This window comes from Eurypyga helias, unplaced genomic scaffold (assembly GCF_000690775.1).
Source record: "Eurypyga helias isolate BGI_N326 unplaced genomic scaffold, ASM69077v1 scaffold18251, whole genome shotgun sequence".
Taxonomy (NCBI): Eukaryota; Metazoa; Chordata; class Aves; order Eurypygiformes; family Eurypygidae; genus Eurypyga; species Eurypyga helias.
Window position 1 is genome coordinate 69,955 of NW_010232937.1, and position 16,830 is coordinate 86,784.

At 40.5% G+C, this 16,830-nt stretch overlaps 1 protein-coding gene across 2 annotated transcripts in view; it reads left to right on the forward strand.

The window, feature by feature from the left end:
• Nucleotides 1–7,219, forward strand: part of SORBS2 (sorbin and SH3 domain containing 2) — a 48,806-nt gene extending 41,587 nt beyond the window's left edge. For both annotated transcript variants that reach the window (XM_010161579.1, XM_010161578.1), the window contains exons 13-15: nucleotides 3,338–3,387; nucleotides 6,026–6,132; nucleotides 6,881–7,219. In XM_010161579.1, the coding sequence (XP_010159881.1) occupies nucleotides 3,338–3,387; nucleotides 6,026–6,132; nucleotides 6,881–6,942 (219 nt within the window). In that variant the 3' untranslated portion in view covers nucleotides 6,943–7,219. The remainder of the gene's footprint in view (nucleotides 1–3,337; nucleotides 3,388–6,025; nucleotides 6,133–6,880) is intronic.
• Nucleotides 7,220–16,830: the final 9,611 nt, after the last annotated feature.

A 16,830-nucleotide genomic window follows, 5' to 3' on the forward strand; every position in this document is an offset into this window, starting at 1 on the left:
AATTTATAAAATAAGTCCATTAGTGTATTGTATCTCTGCAGTACTGCATAGTATTTCCAGTGCTACAAGGTGTAAAAGGTTAAAGTTCTTTATAGCTAGCCTGTTCTTTGCTAAATTACTCCTCTGTTTCCAAGCGTTTCTAGTTTATTAAAACTATGGCTTCCAGGAGTCAAAAATTTACACTTCATTACATGTATACAGGCTGAATTCTTGGTTTGGGTCCATATCCTTCCTTTCAAAATGTTTTGCTGCTGCTGCATTACATTCACTCAATATTGCCCTCTTTATCCAAGCACTGTCATTCCAGACTGTCACACTCTTTTAGCCTTTCCCTTCATATCTGTACTATAGCAGTAAGATAACCGTAACAATTTTTCCTAGCCAGAAAGTCAGATTGTTTACAGTTTGCATGTGTTTCACTCAAAAAGGTGATCTAAATTATCATTAAAAAACCCCCGATCTAAACTATACAAGAATGAGAATTTATGGGTTATGTTTAACTTTCAGTTTAGGACAAAATTATTCTTTGCATCGGTTTCTTAACATTTGGCTCTTAAAACTAATAATGGGATGAACTGTTTTCCACGCTGTTGCTGCTGATTTTAGGTTATTGTCTTTCTGGTCGTTCCCTTTTTAAAATTTGAATTTTAATTTAAAATATGCAGGTTTGTGTACCTTTTCAAAGTCTTGGGTTTTTGGCAGGCACTGTTTGCTATATCATATGAGGGACAGTGCTTTGATTACTGAAGGGAGACAATTCAGTCATAGGAAGACCAGGATTCTTGTAGATGCAGACCAAAAAACTCCAACCAGGAATAAGATCCATAAAAAAAGGGATTAAGCCCTATTTTGCATGTTACTCCAAATGAACGGCATGTAATCAATGTATTGAGAGAACTGTATTGGTCACTGCTCAGTGCATTTAATTCCAAGAGCACAAATTGTACACCTAATTTGCATGTTCAGGACTATACAGAACTATTATATGCAAGCACATATCAATCACGCATGAAAATCAGGTGTACAACTGGGACCATCGACTTGACTGCACTTTTTAATGATTTTTGGGATTAGGCCCTACAGTTTTTCCCAGGAAACAGGGTATTGTATTGAACTGAGCCATAGCTGGAAGCTAGAAATCCTAAGGACCAAGAGCAACCCATAGGGTGATGCGTTTCAAGGTAACCCTTGAGCACCGTTAGCCAGATGTTGCAACCGTTCCCCTGCTAGCCAATGCCACTGTACATGGGAATGAGAACTTAGGGAAACAACACAAGGAGAAAGCTTGATGTCAGCTGGGGTACTACTGAGGAATGCATTTGGATAGAGAGAGCTCCAAGTTCCTCCGTTCAGATACAGCACACTTTACATCACTCTAGTTTTCCCAGATTCTAATTCTGTCAAAGTTTTCTCTGTAGCAATAACACGAGTTGAAAATCTTCACTCACCTTGATTTTCTGTCATCTGTTTCTACAGTAGTTAACCAGTAATAAAACATTTTTAAAGCACTGAAGCATACACAGAAAAAGAAGATAATAATGACCTACCTAATTTCTTCCTGGCCTGGTAGATGTCCGAAGCAATGAATCCTTTATAGCATTGTTTAGGATGCTGACTTTCACTGTTTGCACGAAAAGTCCTTAACCTTCGTTGAGTTCTCTTGCACCTCTGACCATCTTTGGCATTGAAAGACCTGATGAAAGATTAGCAGAGAACAAGGTCAGATTCCAATCCAAACACCGAGCAATCTGCCCAGTGGAATATTCTCTTCTTGCTCAACAAACCAACTGTTGAAGGTGGTTTACTGAGAACCGAAATGTCTCAGTTAATTTGCCATGTTTATTGTTGGATTCTTCAGTAAAAATTATCTGTCTGTCCTGTACGCTGGCAGTGGTCAGTTAAATGAGGGAGAGTACAAACAGATTTTTTTGTTTTTTACTTTGAAAACCTCTTTCCCACCTAGCTGCCATTAATATGAATGAAAGCTCTGTAGTTTACCTGCCCACATCTTTAGACACCTTTTAACAATTATGTTCTACAGACTGTAAAGATGAAGTGGAGAATGTTTACCATATTTCCTGCATGTACACCTGCAAACACGATGAAAAGAAATTTAACTACTTCAATTTCATCTGGAGATGTTGGGGGGGGGGAGGGGGGAAAACACGGTGAGTTTTAACATTCAGTTCATATCATCAGGCTGTGGGTTGTTTACGACGGCCTTCGCTCATGGAAGGCTGCGTCATCTCCGACTCTAAACCGAAGGAAGCTGAACTGAAATAGTCAAACCTGAGAAAGGGAGAACCATGAAGCAATAAGACAAGTCCCATGGCTTCAAGATCGGGTTGCAGTTTACTCAATTCATGAAAGAAAGTGCTACGAGCTGGTGTTTGATACCCACACCCCCGAAACAGATACAGTTCCCAGGCTCGTATCAGACTGTCAGTCACTACCGCACAACCACGGGGTATCCTCAGTCAACAGAGGATACGATCACCGCTCACATCAAGAGCTCTCCTAAGCAGCTGCCCCTGCGCCGTTTCTGGCCCCAGACAGATTGTAATGGGTAGAAGTCAATGTCTTTCTGAGCAGAATATGGTTTCTGTAGGAGGTTAATATTTTCCATTTCCCTTGTGTCCAGATTCATTGGATAATAGTGCTGGGTAATGCTCCATTAAGAAGGAAAGTAGTTCCTTTCATAAAGCTTTGCACTGGAAATACAAACTATTTTTTCCCCTGAAGCAAAAGTGTGACTTGTTATTTTCACACAATTAACATGCATTCTTTCAAAAACTCTTTCCACTCTGTGCCCCCCAGCAGCCTGCATGGCTTTGTGCTCCCCCTTGAAACGGGACAGAGTTAGAGCATAGCATGTTATGCCTGCCGAGTTAGTACTCTGTGTGTGTCCTGTAAGTCGGTAAGTTGTTTGTCTATGAATATTCTAAATTCTGCCATTACCTGTAGGAGATTTTTTTTCTGCTTATCTAAAAATAGACCATTCAAGGAATGTGTAACGCTCATCTGTTGCATCTGATTTTTCTAATGCTATTTCTGTTTCACAGCAGGGTTCAGCTCCAGCTTTCTACTGTACTATAAATAGAATGGGCTGTTGATAAGGTTCACAGTTTTGTTTCAGTTTTTACTATGTCCTCCAAAAATGAGATCTTTCATCCTGCCAAGATTCTGTTGCTTGCCACGTCTCTTAAGACTTGATTGCGGGCGAGGAGGGGGGGGTGGTTATTTTTTGCGAGGTAGCCTATGAACTCTCACACCCTTATCCAGCTGTGGGGACCTCAGACTATAAATCCTTATTACATTTCAAATCATTTCATTTCAGCCACAGCGCCCTGTGCTTGCTCATGAAAACATACACAGTGGGGGGGAACCGTAAGTATACTTCTTGTCTACTACGCCAAAACCCAGCGTTTAAGCAATAGCCAGCACATCGTCAAATAATTTGCTAACCTGCCAAGTGCAATTATGAAGAGATTTCAGAAATCTACAGGTAACTGTGTGGTGTAGGAAGATATCCAAGGCGGCCCCAGAGGGGCCTTAGTTGGCCTGAGTTGTCCATGCCAACTGCCAGTTCTTCATTGTTTATGCTTAAAAGCAGTAATAGTTTTATAAAATGAAGTTTGACTTTTTTTATTATCACCATTTTTACGTCTCAGCAGAATGCCAGTTAAAGATTTAACATTGATTCAACTCCTCTGCTTTACTGACCTAACACAAATTATTTGGAAACAGTTCTGGATGTGAATAGAGGAAAAAGGGGGGTAAGACAACTTGATAATGTTTATCACAGGAACACAAACTCACACTTTTGGGTGTAATTTATACGTGCAATTTAAAAATTAGATACGAGAAAGCCTTTCTGAAAGCTGAAGGAACCACCTAGGTCTCAAGTCCTACTTTCACAGACACCGTAAGCACTTGGGATAAAACACGTAAGGCTGACTATTAAAAGGCAAATTTGGTGCAAGATTTTGCACCAAAATTTGGAGCTTTGATTTCTCCCCCCTCCCCTACCAGTCTTGCGCTCAGGTCCTGCTTCAGTGATCACTGAAACCAGTGGCCATGCTTCCTCTAGCATCAGAGCCCGCCCAGTTAGGTGACGTCTTCTAAATCTGCCTGAGGCTTAGCATCTAAAAATACCGGAAAGTTTACCTGTTAGTCACTGCAAGAAATGGCAAGAGAGAAGAGAGGGGCAAAAAGTTACCAAATAACTATACCGCAGACAATATATAATGAAAATAGGACATTTTGGTTCCAATCTCACTAAACCCATTTTTCACGAGCTCGTATTGGTATTGTTGAGCATACTGAAGCACCTAACGCTCTTTTGTGAGCAATAATTATCTAATTAATTTTGTTCAATATAATTCAAGTAGCCTAAAGTTACTTATTCCTAAAATTAAAAGCAGAAATATATCTAAATTGCCAATCAACCATTTTTTTTTTCTTGACTAGATATTCTTAGTGTTATAAATGGTAGTTAATTAATTTTGTTCAATATAATTCAAGTAGCCTAAAGCCTTGACTATATATTCTTAGTGTTATAAATGGTAGTAGAGTTTTCAGATTTAAGAAATTACCAGATTAGCAGAGAGAGAATAAAATGACTACAAAGGATTTACTAAAAAAGATTACCTAGAAATCTAACCTTAGTCATTTCTAAAGTACAAAGGGTGCTAACTGGGAAGTTCTTGATAGTGTATTTGAGCCATTGGCTTGAATCCTATTCATGACACATTACATCTGCAACTCTGTGCCTTTGTAAGCTGCATTTAATCAGTTCTGGAACGTCATCGTGGCTCTACTTTCCTGGAATAATAATAAGCATGGCAGAAAATTTCATTGCCATTAATTTTTTTGCACTGATTGCTCTTACTTGAGCATCACAAATTACCAGAGGTAATTGCTTAAATAAACAGACCTATTCCATTTTGTTAGTGCGATTACATATAAAATTAGACTTTTCAGATTCAGGGGGATAACTGACAGTGACCAGAAATTAAGTTAAAACCATTTTTTTTTTCCTTGGAAGAGTGTCTTTTTTTTTTTTCTCCAAACAAGCCATGTGAAAGACAGGTGCAGTTTATTCAAGACGACCATCATTGCTGTCAGCCTAGCACAGTCTGTATGTAGGATTTTAAATGGGACTTTCAGGGAATTTACTGAAACTGATGTCTCTTTTAAGCCATGGAAACTTTGCCCGAGTGATACAGTTCTAATGGAAACATTCAGTCCCAACACATTAAAGGGGGAGTTATTTTGGTTTTATTGGGTAAAGTGTAATGGCATTCAGGTTTTAAAGTCAGTGAACTGTTGTTAAGAGGGGAAAATGGACATGATTATGTTTTGTTTCAAGATTTTGAAATTAAAACTATTCCTTTATAGGATTTCTGCAGCGGTAGCCTGCTCCTTTACACGCGGGCAGTCGTAGCCGATGCACACATGGTCAGGAAAAGGGGCAGATCCTGACTCTGCAGGAATCTCAGGCTTTTACAGCAATCTTCCCATGCACCTTCCCTTCCCCTATTAAGAGTTTACGGACACTTTTTCAATTCAAAGAAACTCAATTAAAAGCTGACAGGGAATGACAGATAATACATATAGTAATCTCGTACCTCTTCCCATTTCTCCAGTTCGGCTCCTTCAATCTGCGGCCTCTGGCCAGGGTGGAGGGAGTGCTCAGTGTCTCCACACTGTTTGAGTTTCACATTCTTAAACGCTAAAAAATCCCAGCCCTAGAATTCTGTGTTCAAAGCAACTGGTAGAGGAGCCATCAGGTTTGCCTTGAGTTCCCAGTCTTTAGTGTCTGATGAGTTACCTTCCCCATAAAGATTATGTATTTACTATGATAAGCACCTACCCCTGAAGTCCCCCAAAGCAAAACAAATCTTTTCCCCCAAATTGCCAGGGGTGTGACTTATCGGTTAATGTTTAAACCAGCTCCTTTACTTCAGCAAAGGTGCAAAGAACTCTTGCTTCTTTTTAAAATGCATCATTTGTCCTGTTCAAGGTTTCAGGCTCTATATAACTATACTCCTAGGAACGAAGATGAATTGGAGCTCAGAGAGGGAGATGTCATTGATGTGATGGAAAAATGTGATGATGGATGGTTTGTGGGTATGTTTTCATTTGGTTGCTTTTTCATTTTTCTTTCCTGACCTTTGCTGCCCTTAAAAAAAAAAAAAATTATTTGATATTCAGGGTAATAAACCTGGACCTGGCTTTATCAGGAGAAATCTCAACAAAAATTCACTGAAATTTCAGTGAAAAAAGGTGATTTTTTTTCCCCTTGTGTCTTTTGGAGTCGATGGACACAAATTGACATGTGCCTCCGGCTTGTTGCACAGCACCGTTTTCATGTGACACAAAACGGGCTATTACTGCTCTCTTCATAAAGACCAGGCAGCGTAAGACTTACTCGCACAGATACATCTTCAACGCTGGCTACCTGCGAGAACCACGTATTTCTGAACAGGGATTTCATAACTAGGCCTAGATAAGGTGGCTTAATCATTCCATGCACACAGTGGCTAACTAGTTCTCAGAATTTCAGAAATTCAAATTATTTAAGTAGACTTGATGTTGTTGATGTTAAATTATTTCTAGGTACCAAGTCAAAATTTTAGCACAGATTTTAATCGGGCCTAACAACCTGATCAAATGTGCCTCTATTTGCTTTTTCCTTCCTGCAGTTATAATTTGGAAAAATTCACAACTCACAAATGAAATTCAAAATAACCTGTTTAAGTTATATTTCGAAGAACCGTAGCTATTAGTGCAAAATTAAACAAAAATTTAAAGGCCATGCATACATAGTGCTTTCCTGTTGTTATTCCCATCTTTCATCTATTGCTTCTAATTTCAGGAACCTCAAGAAGAACCAAATTCTTTGGTACTTTCCCCGGAAACTATGTCAAGAGGCTGTGAATTCTTTTTTTCCCTACTTATTTATGCTGCATCTCTGCAACACATCCGCATAGAGCTGCTAGAAAACACGCTGCGCTGGCCTTCTGTTTTCTTGCTTGCAGTCGCAAATAGAGGCCGTCTAGTTCATCCTCATCCCATCCCATCCGCCAAACCGTTCCAGCAGTATTACAGCAACAACCATGGTGTGAATAACTAAGCTTTTCTGAAGCAAGAGGATTCGGTGCAACACTTCAGTACTCCCTGCCTTAAAGTCTTTTCACGCAGAACGTGACAGGAAAGGTGCGGTGACAGGCAGATAGATAAATTGCCGTGGGGAGGGAGAGAAGCTGTTCTTGGTTTGGACATCTGTGGTATGATCCAGAAGCCTGATGGGAATTTTCAGCATGCACGTAATATGGGGAGAAGTTGCTGTTCACTATTTTTTTAAAAACCGAGTTTCCACATTCTTATAAGCTTGGCGGCATTTGTTGCTTTCACTCTGCCGTATCACAGGTTTGCCTATTGTACTGGTTTACAGTGTACGACGAATTCTAATAGAGATTTTTTTGCCTGCACTTGTATGTTGTAACATATGCACAGTGATTGTAAAAAATCTCAAGCGAGCGGCATGAAAAATGGAAGAGCTGCGAGTGTTCTGAAGGGGTGCAACGGTATCGGCTCCACCGCCTTTCTTTTCCCCCCAATAAAGCTGTAGTGCTTTCTGTTAAGAGGTAAGAAGCGAGAGAGGCACAAAACCCCGGGGAAGAGGATCTGAGGGAGAGAGAGAATGACATAAGCACAGACACTGATGGTACTGATGTCTGACGTTACACTGTTGTAATCAACGTGTTGGAATAGTAAGCAACGTGAAATTTGAGAGGTTAGTGTTTTTACGTGTCACAGGAATTTTAAGAAGCTGGAAGTAAACAGTGTTAGTGCAAAAGGGTTGTTGGTTGGGTTTTTTTTCCTAACATAGCCACCTGAAAAATATTCACAAGTATCATGTACTGATTTACTTCACGATATAATATATATATCTATGTTAACAAAACCTGAGTTACACATTCTTTCTAGGAATTTAGTACAGAAAAGAAGTCACAAGTATTAAACCTGATACATTTTAGAGGTGGGGTTTTTTTTGTTTTGTTTTCATGAAAGAAACAAGTATTTGAAAACCTACGTTTTCCATAAGCAACGGCAAGCATAAATAGCAAATGAAATCAAGGCACAGGATGAAAATGACTATGGCTTTATAAAAATAAAAATTCAGAATTGGTTTCTTCAGCACCTTATAGATGGCAAAAAGCTTCTACTGCATTTCTCATGGGTAAAGGATTGAAATTATCAACATGTATGTAGTCTCTGTAGCATTTTGTACATATGTTTGCTTTTTTGTACAGAGCCATTTGGTTGTTGATTTTAAAAACCAATTAAGTTCCTTATTTGATCTTTGCCCTCTTCACATACAGAACATTTCAATGCATTTTTCTTTTCTTGCTCTATTTACCATAAGCACACCTGGATAGTGCAATTCTGTAAGATAGAATTTATGCAAAATTTTATTAATTAAAATATGGTTTACCAGCCAAATCTAAATGTACATATGTCTTTATTACTGAGAAATGTCATTAAGACAAAGGTAAAGAAACATCTTTGTGCAGCATACCTTTATTATTGCAGATTTCATGGCAAAAGCTTTATATTCAAAGGCTTTCAGTTTTAAACTAGGTCTGCATGCAGCCTTGCTGTGAGATTAATAACTATCTTTGATGCCATTTATGATTGAAGACTTAAATATCTGTTGCCTGTGATATTTAAAAAGTACTGTTTCTACTCTGTAACTGATTTTAGAAAAAAATACAGGTTTTTCATACCTGGCTTTCAGGTAACTGACTTTGAATTCCTACAAGCAAAAGGTCTCTGTGGTTTTTTTCTTGAATAGACTTCTAATAAATTTTGCTTGGAGTACACAACTGTTTCCCTCATCATTTCTCAAAATACACATAACGTATGACTTAAGTGTTGCAAAGCCCTTAACTCTTCCAGCAGCGAGCAGACACAGGTTATATGTACGGGCAATGCCCACGCTGCTCTCACTTGGTCCACTTCAGCATCATCCCTAAAACACTCGGATCCAAAAGCAACCTTCTGGATTTTCTGCATTGCCAGTGCTCATCTGGGATGATTTTTCTGTTGCCTGAGCCACCCTCCACTGGAGCACTGCTCTGTGCCACCTACCGTTAGGAACTGCAAGGAGGAGCAAGTACTGTGCTGTAAGAGTCTCCTCCCATAAAAGCTAGCCTAGTAACGTCAACTGCTTGGTACAGCCTCACGAATACAAAAAAAAAATCTGGATGGTTAAGGGTCGAAACAATTCCAAATTGCAAGTGCAAATAATTGATAATTGCAAAGGAAATTACAATGACCTATCTTACCCCTTCTTTTTTTAATAAGAACAGCAAGTCATTGACCCTTCAGGAAAAAGTGTAGTGTTAATGTTTTAGTCAAAAAGGAGAGAAATCTTAAAGTTAGAGCCAGGTAAACTAAGTATGTTCAAATCTGCTAAGTCTGCTGAAATTACACCTACACTATTTGAGGAACAATATTTGAAGGATTTTTTGAATTTTCCTTGTATAATACTTTTATCCTCCCCTATAAATTCAAGAAGGACACCCTACAGGACTAGGCAGTGCTCTGTCCCTAAGGCCACAGGACAAGGGACCTGAGGAATTAAAGGCCAGCCAGTTTAATACGCAAGAAGAGACCAGAACAAAGCAATAAAAAGCCTCAGATATTCATGGATTTTTTGAGAAAATGATGCATCAAACCAATTTCCCTTTCTCTTGCCAGGATATGTAGCATACATCTTTACTTCTATTAGGATCTTCTTCCTCTAATGCTATGACACGGCAGCTGTGTCAGCAGGCTTCTAAGAAAAGTCCGTGTCAGCCCACAGGAAATCAAGTGTGTGCTGCATTACAGATAAATAGGTAACACGACCAGTGCCCCCACAAAACCCCAGATTCCTCTGCCTACCCTGCAGCGAGCTGTGCATTTGCTGTTGAGGCAAAGGCCTCTCAAACCAAGAACGCCCACGAGACACCAGCGAGCCAAGGAGACACACACACGAGCAGTTCAGGGTAGTGATCTATATCCCAAACCAAGCAAAGGGTCACCCCAGCGGGTTTCACATTCTGCCACCGAGCACGTTGTCATTCTGCAATGCCTGGCATTTACTCGTTGCCTTTTAAATGCTGATGGACAGGCCCCTGACCAGAACATGAGGTGCTTCCTGTGCATTTGAAAAAGCAGCTCTGGATCCAAGGGGAGGCGAGAAGCATGAAGTCAGCAGCTCTAGAAGGACCTTAGCTCATAGCTAAGTATATTCCCTTACAGCATTTCTAGCTACACGGCGAAACCCTGCCTTTGCTCCCGACAACAGCAAACGCCACTGAAGTCAACAGATCCCACGGCGTGGTAGTACAATTTCTGTGTGAGCTTGAGAAGTGCCCAAGAGAAGCACTGAAGCAACGGAATGTCCAGTTTGGCTTGCATTTATTATATTGTGAAGTATGAGTGCAGGCCAAGACCAACATCTGCTTCTCTGAGCGCCCTCACTACACAGCACAGCAGACAGCTCCCTTCTCTAGGACCTAACTAGCAGGTGAACTGAAGGTCAAATCACATGGGGCTCCAAAGCTGCAAAAGCGTATGGAGAAGGCCAGTAATTCAATTTTTAAACATGCTTATACAGCAGATCCCCTTGTTACATCCAGCAAATATTAGAGACCTGAATCCAGCCGTTTCACAGAGCCAGGAACTTGCCAGACCAACATTTAGAAATTCATCCCTCGTCCAAACACAGTAAGCAGGGAAGATGAATTTAATAAGGCATTCTCCCGCAACTCAAAGGTAATCAATCAACATCATGCAATTTATTTGTCTGGATGGGAAAAAAAAAAAAGCCATTTTACTTTTATCCTCCCCCCAATGGCCACATAGTTAAGTTCCTAAATCCTAGCTAAAAATTGTCCAATAGCATCTATCATTCTCGTCAATGTAGTGAAGTCACATTCCTTTGAAAATTAAAAATATTTTTCTAGATATCTATGCAGAGTATGACAGAAATCCATTGAAAGGCAAACAAAAGAATGAATGAATTTGTGCTTGTACTACTCTGAGTCTGATACTATTTAGGTCAAAGAAAGCGATAGTGGAGACATATAGGCTCTCATTCATATATTTGTGTCACTTCTGAAACACAGAAAGAATAATGGAAGTTTTAGGTTAATATGCAGCGACGAAAACAGGGACGAGCCTGAAGAATCCCGCAGGTACAGTTTTTAGTGTGAACGTGCCAGTTGGTTACACTGAGCGCCGTAGCTGTTCAGCAGCTCCGCACCCAAGACTGCCAGCTCCTGTCTGTCGGCGTCCATGTGAATCCCATATAGAAAGCATTACAGAATTATGCCTTCTAGTATTTAACATCTGTTCCTTCAAGAGTCATAAAGAAGCAGCAAAGTCCTGTGTTAACAGACTATTTAATGTTACCAGAAAGTAGAAAACATTAGAATAGCTCTAATGCCTATGATAACTATCCCATAGCAATTTATTGAGCCGCTTTTGTATAGTGACGTCACATCTAATTACAGACCCGGCACACAGAGGGTTCCGCTTCAGCGGAATGGCATTACATCACAAGTGACACCGTGGGGGGTGGGGAGGGAAGTGTTGACTGACAACCAGAAATGCGTTGCTAGGTTTATCCTCAGTACAGATACTCACATCTCAACAATTTATGCTTCTTGCTGCCAACACAAATAACAAACTGGGAAGCTATATTTCATCACATGCGTGGCAAAGTAACCCTTCTATATTTTCCATCTACCAAAGAAATCAGTAAACCACTTTAAAAAATACCCCAAGAACAATGTAATTATTTCTTTCTACCAGTGAGGAATTAGCAGAGTTACACATAGAGACTCTCGATACCCCTCCGGCTTCTCTGTCAGAGGCCACTCTTTTCCTTAAAAAAATTCACGTGGGTTCGCTGTGGGTGCCTAGCTCTAGCTCCAACTGATCTAAAGAGTAATTTGCTACTTTAATATCTCAAAGGATCTGGTCCTTTAAGACGTTTTTGGCTGTTTTACATTAAAATAAAATGGAGGCATTTTATTTCAATACTTTCTACAGGTGGCACTTAAGAATCAAGGAAATGGACTGCCATATTAAAATAATAATCAAAACTTCAGTCGTTCGTGTCAAGATCTTTTCTTCTCAACACAGGGCTAAGCATACAGCTGAAACCAGCACTGCAGAAGGGGAACACCGGAGAGTCGGAACATGTTGTTCTAAGTGGGTCATCGCACTGCTTCTGTCGCCGTGATGTGCTAGATAAACCCCGAGCATGCAACGACCCGACTTATGCTTCCCCAGGTTAACGCTCCAAACTGTAATGTGAAACATGTACAAATACTGGCTGGCTCAAGGCCCGCTAAAGGCTTTTCTTACACTACCACTGATTCATCTGTTATAGATAGGGGGTTTTTCACATGTAACTGGAAACATCTGAACAGGTGAGAATCAGCCCCTCCTTCCTTAAGCCGTAAAAAGGGAACAAATGAATGCATCCAGTATGCCTGAGGTAGTAGAGGGCAATACTCATATGCCACCAAAGAGCTCTAGGAACTATTTATAGGTTCACTTCATCTGTTCCTGCAGGCAGCTCTGAGGTAGAAGACACAAGCAGCACTACACATAATCTCAAGCAGAAAGCATGAAAGCCATGTGCCATCAAAACCACAAGGAAACATCTAGGACTCACAAAAAACCCCTCTGCTAGCCACCAACCCATACACGTGTTCTGAAGCAATCACACCGCTACAGCGGGGTGTAAGTTTTTGTAGCTGCCACTTAAGTCGAAAGGAGCTCTAAAAAAAGAGTGGTCAGAAATTGTCCCAAATGTACATCAGCATCAGCTAGTGATTTCTGATCATCACAGTTTTTCATCTGGGTTTTAAGCTGTTCTAGAATACTGATTTTTCAGTGGCACACATCACTGATAAATGGTAGCATCCTGAAACTACAGCTTACTATCCAAGCCCTCTTCATTTACTTGCAACACACTCTTCCTTTGTTTACCTATTTCACTGCGTGGTCATAAACATTGCAGGCTTCGAGGCAGGCATCAGCCTTCTGCAGCTTTTTGTACAGCACTCATCTCAAGAGGACATTGGTGAAGTTCTGAACCATTGCTTTAATACTTGGGGGGGGGATCACTAGATTAAATAAATTGTGTCACATCTATTCACAGGCACATCCTGTATCCTTTAGATACAGAAACAGCACATGTTTCAGAAATACAGGTGGTTAGTCTTCCAAACCCACCCTCCACCAAAAAAACCAAACTCAAACCCAAATAAAGCCAAAATCAAAACCCAAAACCAGAGTCAAGGTAGAGACAGAGCAGTCCGCTTGGGACATCAGAGGCAGAGCAGACCAAGAAGAGCAGTTTCATGCCCTAGAAACAGGGCAGACATTTCATGGAGACAGCCTTGCCAACCTTCTTCCTTCACCACATGCCCCCTGTACTTCCACAAACACCATCTCCCTCCTCAGGGAGGCCTCAGAAAGGCAACTGTCCAGGTTAGACCAGGCTAGGAAGAGGAAAGGGGGCAATCAGCGGAGGAAGATACAATCTGCTATGCCAAGCTCATCCGAAGTCAAGCCATTTCTGAAATTCCCCAGGCTCTATGGTCCTCTTACTGCCTGCCCTGAAGGGTGGCCTCTCCCTCTTTTCCCGTCTGCTCTGCCACTCCTCGTCCCGTCAGCCCCAGAGGCAAGAGGACTTAAAGGAAAGGCAGCCCACCATAGAAGTATGAAACATTTCACAACCAAAAAAAGTACTGCAATTCTATTTTAACCTACTCAAGGACTTGTTCTCTGGCTGTTGCTTTACGTTATCCAGACGTCTACCAAGAACATTGCCTGAGGCACATTGGCCATCACCACTGGAAATCCAGAACACCGGGAGACGTCTCTCCCACATCTGGCCATAAAACATGCGCTGGGCTAACAGCTCCCACAGCACACGGCCAGTGTCGGGTAGAAGGTCCTGACTTTAAACATCCCGACACCTCCTCACCTGAGGAGGCTTTGGCAAGTCATTTTTAAGCTCTGGGAAGTGCAAAAGGGAAATGGCTAAAATTCAACAGACAGGCAAGGAAAAAAAAAAACCTACAGGTGGAGTTTTTGTGTTTCTGAATGTTTTTTCTTTCCAGTTTTTGGTGAGTTTTGGTTGGTTTGGGGTTTTTTGTTTTGTTGGGGTTTGGTTGGGTTTTGGGTTTTTTTGAGTGGGGTGGTGGCAGTGGTGAGGAATGTAAGCAAGACAGTTCTCAGATCTTTATTTCCAGGGAGATTTTGTTAGGAGAGGCTTACTCGCATTTCAAAGCACTAGCTGTATATACCACAATTTACCTGTCTTCACATTGCAGACAGAGGATTCTCCTTTGAAAAGCTGTGGAGGGATTACACTCAGATTCTGGCCTGGATTTCTACAGTACCAGAAAACTTTCAGCTATGGTATGAATTCTATTGATTCCCCACATGCTGGAGTATTTATTGCAACACTGGATGTATGAATCCAGACTGTGTATCTGGATATCCGACCGTTTTCACACTGACCATTTCCAATTTGGCACTTAGAACTGAGAAGTTTGCCCTAGTGAAGTTTCTGCGGTCGTATCCTTTCTCACAACACCTCCAGCTTTTCCAAATGTCTTCTCAAATCTGTGCACTTCACTGAACAAAAGCAACCAAAAATGTCCAATCGGGACAAGGTGTGAAATGCATAATTATTTAGTTCCATTCAACATATTCTTTTGCTATTAAGAAACTAATTCATGGGTGTGGACAAGCTGACGGCATCCTTTTAGCAAGCAAAAAGAAATCAAAATTCTAATGAGGAAAATACTCAAAGCATAAGCTAAATTTAAGTGTTATGCCTGAGTAACTACAGCGTGCGTCAGGACCCCAGGATCCAGCTTTGTGGCTAGCTACATTCTGAAGCTGCTGATCTCTGGCTCAGAGCCCACCTTACACTTAAAACAGAATATCATATTTCTGTTTCAGCTGTTGCCATTTGTCATGGCTTAACTCCTCCATAGCAACTGCTATTAAAACGCTAAACCACAAAGTGGAAAAAAAAAAACCACCCACAAAAAAACCCAGTATTTTTTGGCATGTAAGACAACACCTGTATATTAAAAGAAATTCTGATGCCTGTATTTACCAAAAAATACTCAGAAGGTTTGGCCCTTGGGCTACAAAGGACTGTGGCCATACATGTGATTTCATAATTTGTTTGTGTATGGAGCCTCATCTCTTGGGAGACCACAAAATACACCAAGGTATTGCTCTAAAAGTTTGACACATGCTTTGGAGAAACCCTGGATGGCTCTGTACTTGGAAAAAGCCACAAATTCTTTCAGGCTTAAGGCAGAATAAACTCCTTTTTTCCTTCCTTCTAAGCTTCCCAGGTAGAGGTTTTGAGTCAGTAGACTAGTACAAAGTAATTGTAAATACTTACTACTAAAGGTATCTTCCTCTCATACACACAAATACGCACAGAGAGATCAGTCAACAGAAAAACCTGTCAGCTTCAGTGGTACAAAATAAGCCAACGTGGGCCACACTCCAAGTCCTTACAGTCTCCCATTGCCTACCTGCCTCCAAAAACCTGCAACAAGACCAAGAGGAACACTAGGGACATGCTCTCAATGGCATTCCCACTGCTGGAGTACACTTGTGTATCAGCACTTTGCTCTGCTAAATCTGAAGAGCCCTGTCAGAGAGCACTGTTTTACAGCTGAGGACAAAGACATGGACTAAAAAGAACTGCTTAGAATGAGGAATGGGAGAAATCTCAGAAGCAGCCCCAGGCAGGATGGGCAGCTTTACAGCTGTCTTTCATAAAGGTACTTTGTAGATAGTAGCATCTCCAGACTTTTAGTGTCTGTTATTTACATCATAAGCCATGCTCAATTAGTCAAGAGTAGGATAACAATTTATAAATTATAGACAGGAAGAGGAAAAAAAGAAAAAAAAAATCTGATTTACAGATCATCTAGAGGAAGGTTAAAGCTTAGACCAGGAATAAAGTACAAATCACAGCTATGCAAGCATGAGTGTTTAGATAGTAGTAGCATCTCCAGATTTTTAGCGTCGGTTATGTACATCATAAGCCATGCTCAATTAGTCAAGAGTAGGATAACAATTTATAAATTATAGACAGGAAGAGGGAAAAAAAAAAACACACACACCAAAATCTGATTTACATATCATCTAGAGGAAGGTTAAAGCTTAGACCAGGAATAAAGTACAAATCACAGCTATGCAAGCATGAGTGTTTTCTTCTTTACCAAGAAATCACTGTTCTTTTCTTGACATTTCAATGCTGATCTTTTTCCAGATATAAACTTTCATGGATGAAAATAAACTAGAAGGGAGAAAACATACACATACACACAATTGTTTCCATGGGGAGAGACATACTTACACTGCACGCAGGATCTTGAGGTTACAGTTTTACTACTCCAAGGACAAACTTTCTCTTATCATCCAATAATGACTAGAAGAAATGTTAATCTCGTCAAAAAGCAGTTTTTCCTAAAGTAGTACTGCTACTACCTCCTGCCTGACAGGTTTCTCCAGTCACACAAATTACACTATGGACCTGTTCTTAAAGCTTTGAATTTTGCAAAATTCTCCAAAAGTTCTCTCACATCAAGTGCTACTGAATAAAATCAGCTCTTTCTCCAGTAGCATCACGGGTAATCTCCACACAAACAATCCTCTTCCTGTAATTTACCTTCTATCTTGACTAGTTAAGGAGTAGAAGGCAGCTAGTTC